At 46.2% G+C, this 15779-nt stretch overlaps 1 protein-coding gene across 1 annotated transcript in view; it reads right to left on the reverse strand.

Annotated features, from left to right (window-relative positions):
• Nucleotides 1–15779, reverse strand: part of mthfd1l (methylenetetrahydrofolate dehydrogenase (NADP+ dependent) 1 like) — a 91953-nt gene that overhangs the window by 18337 nt on the left and 57837 nt on the right. Inside the window, exons 20-23 of the mRNA XM_035760034.2 lie at nucleotides 8200–8339; nucleotides 7352–7393; nucleotides 4884–4987; nucleotides 3595–3772 (exon numbers count right to left, since the gene is read on the reverse strand). Of these exons, the coding sequence (XP_035615927.1) occupies nucleotides 3595–3772; nucleotides 4884–4987; nucleotides 7352–7393; nucleotides 8200–8339 (464 nt within the window). The remainder of the gene's footprint in view (nucleotides 1–3594; nucleotides 3773–4883; nucleotides 4988–7351; nucleotides 7394–8199; nucleotides 8340–15779) is intronic.

The following is a 15779-nucleotide window of genomic DNA, read 5'->3' on the forward strand; positions in this document are numbered from 1 at the left end:
GGATGAGATTCCTCACAATCAAACTTTATTTGACTCTATGTAAACTGGAAACCACATATCCTGAGGCTGCATTCATTGTATCTGGGGATTTTAACAAGGCTAATCTGAAAACAAGACTCCATAAATTCTATCAGCATATCGATTGTGCTACCAGGGCTGGTAAAACCCTGGATCATTGTTATTCTAACTTCCGCGATGCATATAAGGCCTTCCGCGATGCATATAAGGCCCTCCCCTGCCCTCCTTTCGGAAAAGCTGACCATGACTCCATTTTGTTGCTTCCAGCCTACAGACAGAAACTAAAACAAGAAGCTCCCGTGCTCAGGTCTGTTCAACACTGGTCCGACCAATCTGATTCCACGCTTCATGACTGCTTCGATCACAAGGATTGGGATATGTTCCGCATTGCGTCCAACAACAACATTGACGAATACGCTGATTCGGTGGGCGAGTTCATTAGAAAGTGCATCGCCGATGTTATACCCACAGCAACGATTAAAACATTCCCAACCCAGAAACCGTGGATTGATGGCAGCATTCGTGCGAAACTGAAAGCACGAACCACTGCTTTTAACCAGGGCAAGGTGACCGGAAATATAGCCGAATACAAACAGTGTAGCTATTCCTTCCGCAAGGCAATTGAACAAGCTAAGTGTCAGTATAGAGACAAAGTAGAGTCGCAATTCAACGGCTCAGACACAAGAGGTATGTGGCAGGGTCTACAGTCAATCACGGATTACAAAAAGAAAACCAGCCCAGTCTCGGACCAGGAAGTCTTGCTCCCAGTCAGACTAAATCACTTTTTTTGCTCGCTTTGAGGACAATACAGTGCCACTGACACGGCCCGCTACCAAAACCTGCGGGCTCTCCTTCACTGCAGCCGTAAAACATTTAAACGTGTTAACCTTCGCAAGGATGCAGGCCCAGACGGCATCCCCAGCAGCGTCCTCAGAGCATGCGCAGACCAGCTGGCTGGTGTGTTTATGGACATATCTGCTATCTGAGCAGCTAACCGATCGCTGCAGCTGTACATAGTCTATCGGTAAATAGCCCACCCAATTTACCTACCTCATCCCCATACTGTTTATATTTACTTTTCTGCTCTTTTGCACACCAGTATCTCTTCCTGTACATGACCATCTGATCATTTATCACTCCACTGTTAATCTGCAAAATTGTAATTATTTGCCTACCTCCTCATGCCTTTTGCATACAATGTATATAGACTCTCTTTTTTTCTACTGTGTTATTGACTTGTTAATAGTTTACTCCATGTGTAACTCTGTGTTGTCTGTTCACACTGCTATGCTTTATCTTGGCCAGGTCGCAGTTGTAAATGAGAACTTGTTCTCAACTAGCCTACCTGGTTAAATAAAGGTGAAAAAAAATACAAAATATTCAATCAACCCTTATCCCAGTCTGCTGTTCCCACATGCTTTAAGAGGGCCACCATTGTTCCTGTACCCAAGAAAGCCAAGGTAACTGAGCTAAACGGCTACCACCCCATAGCACTCACTTCCGTCATCATGAAGTGCTTTGAGAGACTAGTCAAGGACCATATCACCTCCACCCTACCTGACACCCTAGACCCACTCCAATTTGCTTACCGCCCCAATAGGTCCACAGGCGACGCAACCGCAACCACACTACCCTAACCCATCTGGACAAGAGGAATACCTATGTGAGAATGCTGTTCATCGACGACAGCTCAGCATTTAACACCATAGTACCCTCCAAACTCGTCATCAAGCTCGAGACCCTGGGTTTCAACCCCGCCCTGTGCAACTGGGTACTGGACTTCCTGACGTGCCGCCCCCAGGTGGTGGGGGTAGGTAACAACATCTCCACCCCGCTGATCCTCAACACTGGGGCCCCACAAGGGTGCATTCTGAGCCCTCTCCTGTACTCCCTGTTCACCCACGACTGCGTGGCCATGCACGCCTCCAACTCAATCATCAAGTTTGCGGACGACACTACAGTGGTAGGCTTGATTACCAACAACGACGAGATGGCCTACAGGGAGGAGGTGAGGGCCCTCAGAGTGTGGTGTCAGGAAAATAACCTCACACTCAACGTCAACAAAACAAAGGAGATGATTGTGGACTTCAGGAAACAGCAGAGGGAGCACCCCTCTATGCACATCGACGGGACAGCAGTGGAGAGGGTAGTAATTTTTAAGTTCCTTGGCGTACACATCACAGACAAACTGAGTCATGATTAGGTGACTAACTAGGGGAGCTCAAGTCTTCAGGTCTCAAGCAAGGTTACTCATCACGCAGGGGCACACTGGGACCAGAAGCCAGCCCTGGTATTTCTAAAACACCGGCCCATTTTTCCCCTTGAGGCCCCCATTAGCAGCCAGAATGATGATTTTGCACATAAAACCCAAGTCAGACAGGCCCGCTGGGCTATAAATGGACCAGCCCATCTGGCATTTGCCTGAAATGGCAGATGGCCAGTCCACCTCTTTCATCATGTGAGTAACCACCTGGTATGGTTTGGCCAAAGCAGACCCTTTCTTGGCAAGTCTTGTCTTCACACCTCCTCTGTGAGGCATAGCAGGGATATTGCCCTGGGTCGGAGGAAAGGCCACTTGGAGCTACTCCGCCACATGCAACAGGCTTTATGTGTAAGGGTTGTTCATAGGGTCACAGGGAGGAACTGGATGGGATACAGTAGCACAGTACAGTAACACACACCCCTATGCCCCTGGCCCTGACCACAGCATTCTCACAGGGCTCAGAGGAATGACAGTGTGTCAAGACCCTTTAACAAGCCCCAAACAATTAATATCACAGGTCAGTGCTGCACCACGCTAATACTAACCACCACCCAGTGCTTACACATATACAAGCTAGCAGTGTGTCTCATTGCCATAGCTTCACAGTGAACTAGAGATGGGGTTTATTCCACTAATTCAATTCCAACTCTGTAAATTCCATTTAATTCAATTCAAAGTCCATCCGTCAGTCCATCTCTGAATTCTGGGATAATTCAATTCCTCTCATGTCCAACGTTCCAATAATTCCATTCCCAATTCAATATTATGCCCAACAATTCCACAAATTCTAAATCCTCAGGGGTTCAGGCTGATCATGTCACTCAGTTCAGACAGCATAGCTATACTGGAAATATACAAATACATTTTTGTGCTGCATGGTTTGAACTCCATGTGCATGAATTCCAATATTGTTGAAATTAAAATTGAATTCAACGTAAATTCTTCACTTCATGAGTTAATTCAAGAATTGAATTGGAATTTCAAATCTAAATTGAGCCCAACCCTGCATAGCTCCCCATGTACTGTAAAGCTAACATTACTGGTGAAATAAATGTGACCCGACCTTGCAGGCTCAACAAAAGCACAGTGTCAGTTAAGTGTTGTAGATCAATAAATTATGTCGGGACATTTTAGAATGATTGGACATGGCAACCAAATTCCTGCACCCATTTATATCACAAGCCAGAAGGGTCTGCAGAAACATGACAAGTTTGTCTATTTAGCTTACTTACTTTCCAGTACTTCCAGATTAGCGCTTAGAAGTGTAAACTAGAGGCTAGATGTCGTAGTGCAATGGGGCATCTGTCTCTCACCTCTTGGCTGTAGAGGAACTGGAAGTGGCTGGGCTGACTGCCGGCCTGCTTCACTGCCTGGGCCAGCTCCACCGAGCCACGGCCACCCCGCGCCCAGTGATGACACGGCACGGCATCCGACGCACCAGACTCCTTGGCCATCTGGCACACCAGGTCGATCTCAGCCTGCGTGTCGGTCCTGTGGAGTAGCCAAGGAGACGGTAACCATAGAGGAAACCAGGGAAACAACTGTAGGGATTGGAGCAATGAATGGTGTGACTGACAGTTGTTGGGACACATAACAAGGTGTTGAAATGAGATGGCAACTTCGAAGTGTTTAAGTTTGGCTTAACAAGACCTTTGTCCTTATGTTTTTGCAGTGTGTGTGGCGTGGCCATGTGACAGCCCATTTAGTCTAAATGAGGCCTGAAGGCCAAAGCCACATTCTAATAGCTTCCGACACGCCACAGTTGCTGTGTAAACACCTCAGTCACACTGACAGACTAACACTATGTAAAACACACCAAGTCATCTAACCACAGACCTCAACAACACCAGTCATGACATGGGCCACTTACTGTGTCTTCACAGTCCTCACAAGGATAGTCCTCACAAGGATAGTAAAACAAGGAACATTCACATTTCCCCACAAATAAATACATCTATTTTAGGTTTAGGGGTTAGGGTTAGAATTAGGGGTTAAAGGGATATTTAGGGTTAAAGGGATAGCATGCTAGCAGATACCCGAGCTAATGCTAGTTAGCATTAGCTCGCAAAACTACTTTCCTTCATACTGGACACAGAGACATAATCCCTAAGCATCTCTTTAATGTTATGGTTAGGGACAACAGGATTTAGAATGGGAAGCAATTGTTTTGTCCCCATAAGGATATAAAAACAAATGTGTGTGTCACTGGCAGGTTGACATTTGTTGTCATGAGTCTTGTCCTGGAAGGAGAACGGAGGGATTTCCCCTAAGATGGGCCAGCTGCAAAATCTAAATAGTTTATATTTAAAAAAATGCATGAAAACAGTGTGGTTAAGGTTTAAAATCAGACGTTATGACTTTATGGCCGTGCCGGCTAGTGACCACTCTGCAGAGCTGAGTGTCACTGACCCTCATATGCGTTTGCATATTTTTGTAACAAACTGATAAGGATTCTAAAGCTAAACATGTTTTTGTCTGCATTCGTCTGTGCATTCACATGCCTGTCCACGATATGGGGTCTGACAGAGAGAGAAGAGAGGCCCAGGCCAGCTAAGGACACAGCTGATCAGCTGCTCAGACTGTTACAGACTGGAAGTCTTACTTGAAGACGTTGAGAGCCACGACCACGGGGACTCCAAACAGGTGGGCTATCTGGATCTGTTTCCTCAGGTTACTGCTGCAGCCCTTCACCACCAGACTCAGGTTCTAGAATACAGAGGGACAGAGAGAGTGAGATGGAAGGGGGGGAGAGATTCATTCCAATCTAATGGAAACATAGTCAACCTCAAAGTGAAACTCAGCCAGGTCAGAATTGCAGTGGCGTTAGATGTGAGGCAGAGAGAGTGGCAGGTATTAATCTCTTTCATTTCCACAAGTGTGAATATTAAATGCTAACTACCGAAACAGGATATCACCGTTTACGAGAAGCTTGGTCAATGACTCAGGAGTTCTCGCTCATATGACACAGTCTGTGAGAAAGACAGAATGCGCAAAAGACTGAGAAAGAGCGAAAGAGCAAGAGAGAGCGAGAGAAGAGATAAAAAGCAAGAGTGGGCGTAAATAGAGGATGTTATAATTGCATTGTAAGAGCCAGGTCTTTTACAGAGTCAGGAGAATTGGAAGGTCGAACCTATTGGCATCCCTCTACCCCACTCTGCTACAGTTCCCTCTGGTAGTTCAGTCGCCTAGAGCAACACTGGCTCGTCTTCAACAGTGTAGACTTTGGGGGGTGAGGCAATACTCACTAAGGAGCTCAAATCCTGTTTTACAGCAACATTAATACTCTCTGGGGAAGGAACAATCCCAACTATATGACATCCCATATGAAAAACACACAGGTTGATTTGTCAGAGTGGGTGTGGGTGTGCGTGCACGTGGTGACTGCGCGTGACAGGCAATACTCCCAGAGATAATTAAACTCTGTCTGTTTAGCACCAAAGTTGTCATATTCCAGGATCCACCGACTGGCCTATCCAGAACCCAGTCCTTAGTCGTCTCCAGGCCCTAAAGTTACTCTGCTGTGCCTGGCTCTGTGCCTGGCTCTGTGCCTGGCTCTGTGCCTGGCTCTGTGCCTGGCTCTGTGCCTGGCTCTTCTCTCTCAAGCCCTTCTGCTTCTCGTTACAGCCCTCACAATTAACTTAGCTAACACCCCTTCATTATTTGCTCAGCTGAGGAGCCTTTGAGAGAGGAGTGATTTAAACCAGGCATGGGGTTTGAACATACAGACCCCCCACCTCCATCTCTATTAAGACCCGTCCCTGCCCGGAGACCCAAGCCAAGGGTCTATTTGCTCTGCTAATCAAATAATTACCTCAAATCATGTTGAAGAGAGAGCGAGAGAGAGAGCGATGCATTTCTGTATGTGAGGAATAGAAAGAGGAATGAGGACCAAAGGGGGTGGCTGGAGGCTAGGGCAGAACTTGGAAATGTCAGATACTCTTTTTAGTCCTTCCTTCGTTCTCCTCTTCCCTCCTACCCATGTGTATAGTGTGACATTGCATCATTCCCTAAAACCATAAACCTCATCTGACCTTATGAAATCTGCCTGGTTATAGGTGTGTTCCGTATTACCAGAGACATTCATATCCAGGTGCTAAGTCCCACTGTTCTGCTGGCTGATTGATTGATTAAATGATATTCCACTCACTTGTCACTTGCATCCCAGATCTAAATCAGTCCCTTATTAGAGGGGAAGTACTGTATGCGAACTGGCAGTTAGAGTGTTGGACTTGTAACCGAAAGGTTGCAAGATCGAATCCTCGAGCTGACAAGGTAAAAATCTGTCGTTCTGCCCCTAAACAAGGCAGTTAATCCAATGTTCCTAGGCCGTCATTGAAAATAAGAATTTGTTCTTAACTGACCTGCCTAGTTAAAAAAAAAAAAAAAAAATGTATGCAGAACATCAAGGCCTGGATTTAAAAACTCTTGTACACGCCCTTCCTCAAGTCCACGCCTGTAATGTTAACAGGGCACAATGTTGCCACCTATGGACAGGGATATGTATGGCCTTCCATTTTATCAAGTCCACAAACAAACAAACAAAGGCTTGATTTGTTGATTGTGGTGGCAAATGTGAAAGGAAATGTTGTGTTGCACAACATGGTAATAGGTCTTACATGAGCAAATGACTTCCTAACTGTATCTAATAGTACCAAGGCTATCCTGACCTTCGACAAAATCAGGTTATGTTAATGATCATAACCCAGTGATTAGATCGAACCACAACCCCCCTACCCCTCCACCTCTCAATAAAGCCACTGACATGTTTATTTCATTTCCCTAATCAATTTCTATCCCTGCATCATCACCAAGTCAGGGAACCAACGGGAGGCATGCAAATCAAATGTTGGTTAGGAGGACATAATGTTCATGGCAGGTACAGTAGCTCAGCTCTTTCATGCACAAAGTGTCTGTCTGCTGACTTTGGTTAATACTTTTTTCACTGGTATTTTTTAAAACTTGGGGAACAAGGGAGTCAACTCTTAATAAGCTCACATTGCCACGGGCAACAAAAATAGTTGTACTACCCTGTTTCAAACCATGTAAAGTGCTCTCTCTCCAATATCTTACCTCATCTATGTACTCTCTTGGTAGAGGTGAGCCAGCTGAGACCTGCAGGAACAGTCATTTTAGCACATATTCAAACAAAAAATATAGCACCATCAAATACTGTATTTCACAGTTAGTTTTGTGTATTATGGTCAACTCGGGTACAGTAAATTCCAGGAAACTGAAATGAACGGTCCAGGTGCTAGTGCAGATAAGCAACTCTCGGACTCGGGTTATCTAATACAGGCTAGAAACAAGCATTTATTCCAGGGACGTATGCAGCACACAAATCACTGAGTTTATGGATACGGCATGAACACATAAGCCAGAGCACTATAATCACAGAATGTCTCGTCCTTAGACATGTACAATAGTGGGCCATTTACTGATGTACATGGTAACCGCTCTATCCTAGAATTGCAGAGATCCTATAACGTTAGCCAGTAGAGAACAATAAAGTTCTCTTGCTATATTAGTATTATAGGAATGTAGTGGCGAATGCAGTGGCGTCACAATTGACGCTAGGCCAATTGTGCGTTGCCCCACGGACCTCCCGGTCACGGCCGGTTACGACAGCGCCCTTAGCCACTGCGCCACCCGGGAGGCCCCCGGATGTACTCTTGATAAGTGTGTGAATTGGACCATTTTCCTGTCCTGCTAAGCATTAAAATGTAACGAGTACTTTTGGGTGTCAGGGAGAATGTATGCAGTAAAAAAGTACATTATTTTCTTTTGGAATGTATTGAAGTAAAAGTTGTCAAAAATATATATGGTGAAGTACTGACACCACAAAAAACTACCTAAGTAGTACTTTAAAGTATTTTTACTTAAGTACTTTACACCACTGATAGAATGGATGGATGACTCACATTGGGACCGCCACCATGCATTTTCAATGCTCTGACTGTGGCGACCAGGACGACAACGTTTGGCCTCAGCCCCGAGGCCCTGCACTTGATGTTGAAGAACTTCTCCATCCCGATGTCTGCCCCGAAACCAGCCTCAGTCACTGTAGAGAGGAGAGAAGGGGGTAGGAGTCAACACCAGAGTTAGACAGAAAGTGAGATAAGTCCAAAGCATAGGCGGATCAGCCCTGTGTATGTTTTCACTTTCTGTAACTTAGTTCTACAGTACATGGACATTACACGTGACCAAGTCCTCAGTTTAGTCGGACACATCTTCAAAGAGCACTGCAGCGAAGACAAGCCATGTTATGATCACTTTCTACCTCCCCTCTACCCATCTCTCTATCCCTCCCATCTCTGTGGGAGTAAATCTGGAGTGAATGGCTGGTTCAGTTGGAGGTCTGTAAAGGGTCCAGGGCCTCTGATACTACAGCCCTGGGCCTCTTGAACACACTCCAACACAAGCAAATAGTCTACCTGCAATGACAGCTCTGTTAAGATACAGCTTCCTGGAGGGCCACCATTGTATGAGTCACAAGGATAAAGCGGACAGATATTCATCACCAGATAGCACAGCTATGCTGAATGTGGCTCAAGATGGCACCGACAGAAATGGCAGCTCTGCTTCAAGCTCCTAAGCAACATTTGAGTATTTTGTTTTGTGTGCTATTTCTTACATTATTAGCCCAGAACAATTTTTGTGTTACTACATACTCCTGGAAATAACTTTCGGATATCAGAGTGGCGTTAACTCACCAGCATTACGACTTGAATTGGATCCTTGTTCGTACCCCCTAGGGCAATGAAATGGGTCCTTGTTCGTACCCCCTAGGGCAATGAAATGGATCCTTGTTCGTACCCCCAAGGGCGATGAAATGGGTCCTTTGTTCGTACCCCCTAGGGCAATGATATGGATCCTTTGTTTGTACCCCCTAGGGCAAAGAAATGGATCCTTGTTCATACCCCCCAGGGCAATGATATGGATCCTTTGTTTGTACCCCCCAGGGCAATGATACGGATCCTTTGTTTGTACCCCCCAGGGCAATGAAATGGATCCTTTGTTGTACCCCCTAGTGCAATGAAATGGATCCTTTGTTTGTACCCCCTAGGGCAATGAAATGGATCCTTGTTCGTACCCCATAGGGCAAAGAAATGGATCCTTGTTCATACCCCCCAGGGCAATGATATGGATCCTTTGTTTGTACCCCCCAGGGCAATGATATGGATCCGTTGTTTGTACCCCCCAGGGCAATGAAATGGATCCTTTGTTTGTACCCCCTAGGGCAATGAAATGGGTCCTTGTTCGTACCCCCTAGGGCAATGAAATGGGTCCTTTGTTTGTACCCCCCAGGGCAATGAAATGGATCCTTGTTCGTACCCCCTATAGGGCAATGAAATGGATCCTTGTTCGTACCCCATAGGGCAATGAAATGGATCCTTTGTTTGTACCCCCTAGGGCAATGAAATGGATCCTTGTTCGTACCCCATAGGGCAAAGAAATGGATCCTTGTTCGTGAAATGGATCCTTAGGGCAATGAAATGGATCCTTTGTTTGGATCCTTTGTTTGTACCCCTAGGGCAATGAAATGGATCCTTGTTCGTACCCCTAGGGCAATAAATGGGCAAAGAAAAATGGATCCTTGTTCATACCCCCAGGGCAATGATATGGATCCTTTGTTTGTACCCCCAGGGGGCAATGATATGGATCCGTTGTTTGTACCCCCCCCTAGGGCAATGAAATGGATCCTTTGTTTGTACCCCTAGGGCAATGAAATGGATCCTTGTTCGTAAATGGATCCCCCCCTAGGGCAATGAAATGGGTCCTTTGTTTGTACCCCCCAGGGCAATGAAATGGATCCTTGTTCGTACCCCCTATAGGGCAATGAAATGGATCCTTGTTCGTACCCCATAGGGCAATGAAATGGATCCTTTGTTTGTACCCCCTAGGGCAATGAAATGGATCCTTGTTCGTACCCCCTAGGGCAATGAAATGGATCCTTGTTCGTACCCCCTAGGGCAATGAAATGGATCCTTGTTCGTACCCCCTAGGGCAATTAAATGGATCCTTTGTTTGTACCCCCTAGGGCAATGAAATGGATCCTTGTTCGTACCCCCCAGGGCAATTAAATGGATCCTTTGTTTGTACCCCCTAGGGCAATGAAATGGATTCTTGTTCGTACCCCCTAGGGCAATGAAATGGATCCTTGTTCGTACCCCCTAGGGCAATTAAATGGATCCTTTGTTTGTACCCCCTAGGGCAATGAAATGGGTCCTTTGTTTGTACCCCCCAGGGCAATGAAATGGATCCTTGTTCGTACCCCATAGGGCAATGAAATGGATCCTTTGTTCGTACCCCCTAGGGCAATGAAATGGATCCTTTGTTTGTACCCCCTAGGGCAATGAAATGGATCCTTGTTCGTACCCCCTAGGGCAATGAAATGGATCCTTTGTTTGTACCCCCAGGGCAATGAAATGGATCCTTGTTCGTACCCCCTAGGGCAATGAAATGGATCCTTTGTTTGTACACCCAGGGCAATGAAATGGATCCTTTGTTTGTACACCCAGGGCAATGAAATGGATCCTTTGTTTGTACCCCCTATAGGGCAATGAAATGGATCCTTTGTTTGTACCCCCTATAGGGCAATGAAATGGATCCTTTGTTTGTACCCCCTATAGGGCAATGAAATGGATCCTTTGTTTGTACCCCCAGGGCAATGAAATGGATCCTTTGTTTGTACCCCCCGGGGCAATGAAATGGATCCTTTGTTTGTACCCCCAGGGCAATGAAATGGATCCTTTGTTTGTACCCCCTATAGGGCAATGAAATGGATCCTTTGTTCGTACCCCCCAGGGCAATGAAATGGATCCTTGTTCGTACCCCCCAGGGCAATGATATGGATCCTTTGTTTGTACCCCCTAGGGCAATGAAATGGATCCTTTGTTCGTACCCCCTAGGGCAATGAAATGGATCCTTTGTTTGTACCCCCTAGGGCAATGAAATGGATCCTTGTTTGTACCCCATAGGGCAATGAAATGGATCCTTTGTTCGTACCCCCCAGGGCAATGAAATGGATCCTTGTTCGTACCCCCCAGGGCAATGATATGGATCCTTTGTTTGTACCCCCCAGGGCAATGAAATGGATCCTTGTTCGTACCCCCTAGGGCAATGAAATGGATCCTTGTTCGTACCCCCAGGGCAATGAAATGGGTCCTTTGTTTGTACCCCCCAGGGCAATGAAATGGATCCTTGTTCGTACCCCATAGGGCAATTAAATGGATCATTTGTTTGTACCCCCCATGGCAATGAAATGGATCCTTGTTCGTACCCCCCAGGGCAATGAAATGGATCCTTTGCTTGTACCCCCCAGGGCAATGAAATGGATCCTTTGCTTGTACCCCCCCAGGGCAATGAAATGGATCCTTTGTTTGTACCCCCAGGGCAATTGAACTTATCCCAGAGGCTGCTCTAAGATTCGGAGTGGATTTCTACTCTGATTCAGGAGACGTGCACTCCATCCAAAGCTCCCGAGTATATAACACTGCTAATGTTCAGTCTCTGGACAATAAAGTAGATAAACTCAGGGCAAGGATCTCCTTCCAGAGAGACATCAGGGACTGTAACATACTCTGCTTCACGAAATCATGGCTCTCTTCGGATATACTGTCCCCATCCATACAGCCAGCTGGGTTTTCGGTACATTGCGCAGACAGGAATAAAGAACTCTCAGGAAGAAGAAAGGTGGTGGTGTAAGTGTGATGCTTAACTACTCATGGTGTGATTGTGATAACGTACAGAAACTCAAGTCCTTCTGCTCACCAGACCTATAGTCACAGCCGTGTATATTCCCCCTCAAGCCGATACTATGACGGCCCTCAAAGAACTACACTGGACTTTATGCAAGCTGGAAACCACACATCCCGAGGGCGCATTTATTGTAGCTGGGGATTTTAACAAAGCAAATTTAAGGAAAATGCTACCGAAGTTCTATCAACACATTGACTGTAGTACCTTCGCTGGAAAAAGCGCAAACCACCGTATTTAACCCTGGCAAGGTGACTGGGAATATGGTAGAATACAAACATGGTAGTTATTCCCTCTGTAAGGCAATAAAACAGGCAAAATGTCAGCACAGAGACAAAGTGGAGTCGCAATTCAACAGCTCAGACACTAGACGTATGTGTCAGGGTCTACAGACAATCACAGATTACAATGGGAAAACCAGCCACATCGCGGACACCGAAGTCTTGCTCGCAGACAAGCTAAACACCTTCTTCCCCCGCTTTGACAACAATACAGTGCCACCGACATGGCTCGCTCCCAAGGACTGTGGGCTCTTGTTCTCCGTGGCCGATGTGAGTAAGACATTTTAGTGTGTTAACCCTCGCAAGGCTGCCGGCCCAGACTGCATCCCTAGCCGCATCCTCAGAGCATGTGCAGACCAGTTGGCTGGAGTGTTTATTAACATATTCAAGCTCTTCCTATCCCAGTCTGCTGGCCCCACTTGCTTCAAGATGTCCACCATTGTTCCTGTACCCATGAAAGCAAAGGTTACTGAACTAAATGACTATCGCCCCCGTAGCACTCACTGCTGTCATCATGAAGTGTTTTGAGAGGCTAGTTAAGGATCATATCACCACTACCTTAACGGATACCCTAGACCCATTTAAATTTGCTTACCGCCCCAATAGATCCACAGACGATGCAATTGCCATCGCACCGCATACTGCCCTATCCCTTCTGGACAAGTGTCTGTCTGTGTAAGAATGCTGTTCATTGACCATAGCTCAGCCTTCAACACCATAGGAAACACCACCTCCACTTCTCTGATCCTCAACATAGGGGCCCCACAAGGGTGCGTGCTCAGCCCCCTTCTGTACTCCCTGCTCACCCATGACTACGTGGCCACGCACCCCTCCAAATCAATCAAGTTTGCAGATGTCACAACAGTAGGCCTGATTACCAACAATGATGAGACAGCCTACAGGGAGAAGGTGAGGGTCCTGATGGAGTGGTGTCATGAAAATAAATCTCCCTTAAAGTCAACAAAGCTGATCGTGGACTTCAGGAAAACGGCAGAGGGATAACACCCTTATCCACATCGACGGGACCGCAGTGGAGAAGGAGAAAAGCTTGAAGTTTCTCAGCATACACATCGCTGAAAATCTGAAATGGTCCACCCACACAGACAGTGTGGTGAGGAAGGCGCAACAGCACCTCTTCAACCTCAGGAGGCTGAAGAAATTCAGCTTGGCCCCTAAGACCCTCACAAACTTTAACAGATGCACAATTGAGAGCATCCTGTCGGGCTGCATCACCGCCTGGTACGGCAACTGCAACACGTGCAATCACAGGGCTCTCTAGAGGGTGATGCGGTCTGCCCAACGCGTCACCGGGGGCACACAGTCTGCCCTCCAGGACACCTACAGCACTCAATGTCACAGGAAGGCCAAAAAATATCATCAAGGACATCAACCACCCGAGCCACAGCCTGTTCACCCCCTATCATCCAGAAGGCGAGGGCATTCCAGGTGCATCAAAGCTGGGACCGAGAGACTGAAAAACAGCTTCCATCTCAAGGCCATCAGACTGTTAAATAGCCATCACTAGCCGGCCTCCACCCATTATCCTGACCTGAACGTAGTCACTGTTAGTAGCCAGTTACCACACGGTTACTCAACCCTGCACCTTAGAGGCTGCTGCCCTATGTACATAGACATGGAATCACTGGTCCCTTTAATAATGTTTACATACTGTTTTACTCCTTTCATATATATATACTGTACTTGATTTTAGTCAATGCGACTCCGACATTGCTCGTCATACAATGTATATATTTCTTAATTCAATTATTTTACTTTTAGATTTGTGTGTATTGTTTTGAATTGTTAGATATTACTGCACTGTTGGAGCTAGGAACACAAGCATTTTGCTACGCCCAGAATAGCATGCTCTGGATAAGAGCGTCTGCTAAATGACTTAAATGTAAATGTAAATGTGTATGTGACCAATAACATTTGATTCGATTAGATGATAACTAACACCATTAACACTGTTAGGGCTACAGGTTTACATTTCATCACACTGAAACTGTCAGCAAAGAGCTAACACAGGGCTAATGACAACATAGACAACCAGCCTTGTGACCGCTTCCTGTTGTTTACACAGGAATCTCAGTCCTGGATGTTTCCAGTAGGGACCCCTGGTCCACTGGCCCTGCCCCAGTAAGCTGTGCCCCCCCACCAGGGCTCCTCCAGGCTCCAGGCCATGACAGCCAGCTCCTCCCAGACTACACCCCCTCTCAGTGGGCTTCCTGTGCCACTTCCCTGGGAGGTCAGGGGAAGTTACTGTTTCCACTGGTGAAAGGTGGCATTCCAAACAGAGGTGTGTGTGTGTGTGTGATTGTCATGTTAGTGCATGCATGTGTGTGTGTTGAACTCTAGAAAACCCTAGGCCAGTTAAATCCTGGATTATCCCAAATAAAGGGATGTAGATTAAAAGGATTTAATAAATATTTGGACCTACAGTAATTAAGGGAATCACCTGCAATTATGTGTGTTTTAGAAGTCAAGTGTGTAGATTCTCCATTTAACATCTGACATGATGTTTAACTGACCACGGACACACGCCACCATACTGTTCCTTCTAGCTATTCAGAGCACTCCAAAAAGTCAGGCCCAGAATTTCACAGTCCACAATATAAACGGAGGTTAACAAGTGATGAAAATGTGTTTATCCATAAAACTCTACTCATCTGGAAATGCATATGGGAAAATGAACAGAAACAGAGATTGAAACAGTGTATTTAAGCTATTTGACCACAGAGGAGATTAGTGTATTGAGAGTGTGGTTAGGAAGAGACGTCCTCGGACCCAAAATGTTACAGACTGACAAACGATAAAATACAATCCCTCGGTTGTGGTGACTATTTTCTGGAAAGGGGGTGAGTTTCCATGAGAAAATGAAAGGTGTGTATTATATCATGGCTACACTGTTATACGGGCTGATCAACAGAGAGAGGGATAGAGAGAGAGGGATAGAGAGAGAGGGATAGAGAGAGAGGGATAGAGAGAGAGGGATAGAGAGAGAGGGATAGAGAGAGAGGGATAGAGAGAGGGGGATAGAGAGAGGGGATAGAGAGAGGGATAGAGAGAGGGGATAGAGAGAGGGGATAGAGAGAGAGGGATAGAGAGAGGGGGATAGAGAGAGAGGGATAGAGAGAGAGGGATAGAGAGAGAGGGATAGAGAGAGGGGATAGAGAGAGAGGGATAGAGAGAGAGGGATAGAGAGAGAGGGATAGAGAGGGGGGGGGTCTGCTCTGCTTAACCTCAATGTCATTAAGCCATCCGTCAGAGATGCGGTAGTTTTTGGGGCCTAAAAAACACATTCTGCATTTCAACTGGTGGCCTTTCCATTTGTTAAAATCAACAACGCATGTCCAAATCTTAACCAAAGGATTTAGCAAGATGTTTGGTGAACTACAGAGAGCAGACTGTTTTCTTGCATTTCTACAGGGGTAGGAATTGGTTTTTGTGTTTATCCTGGC

The sequence above is a fragment of the Oncorhynchus keta genome, chromosome 8, assembly GCF_023373465.1.
Source record: "Oncorhynchus keta strain PuntledgeMale-10-30-2019 chromosome 8, Oket_V2, whole genome shotgun sequence".
Lineage (NCBI taxonomy): Eukaryota > Metazoa > Chordata > Actinopteri > Salmoniformes > Salmonidae > Oncorhynchus > Oncorhynchus keta.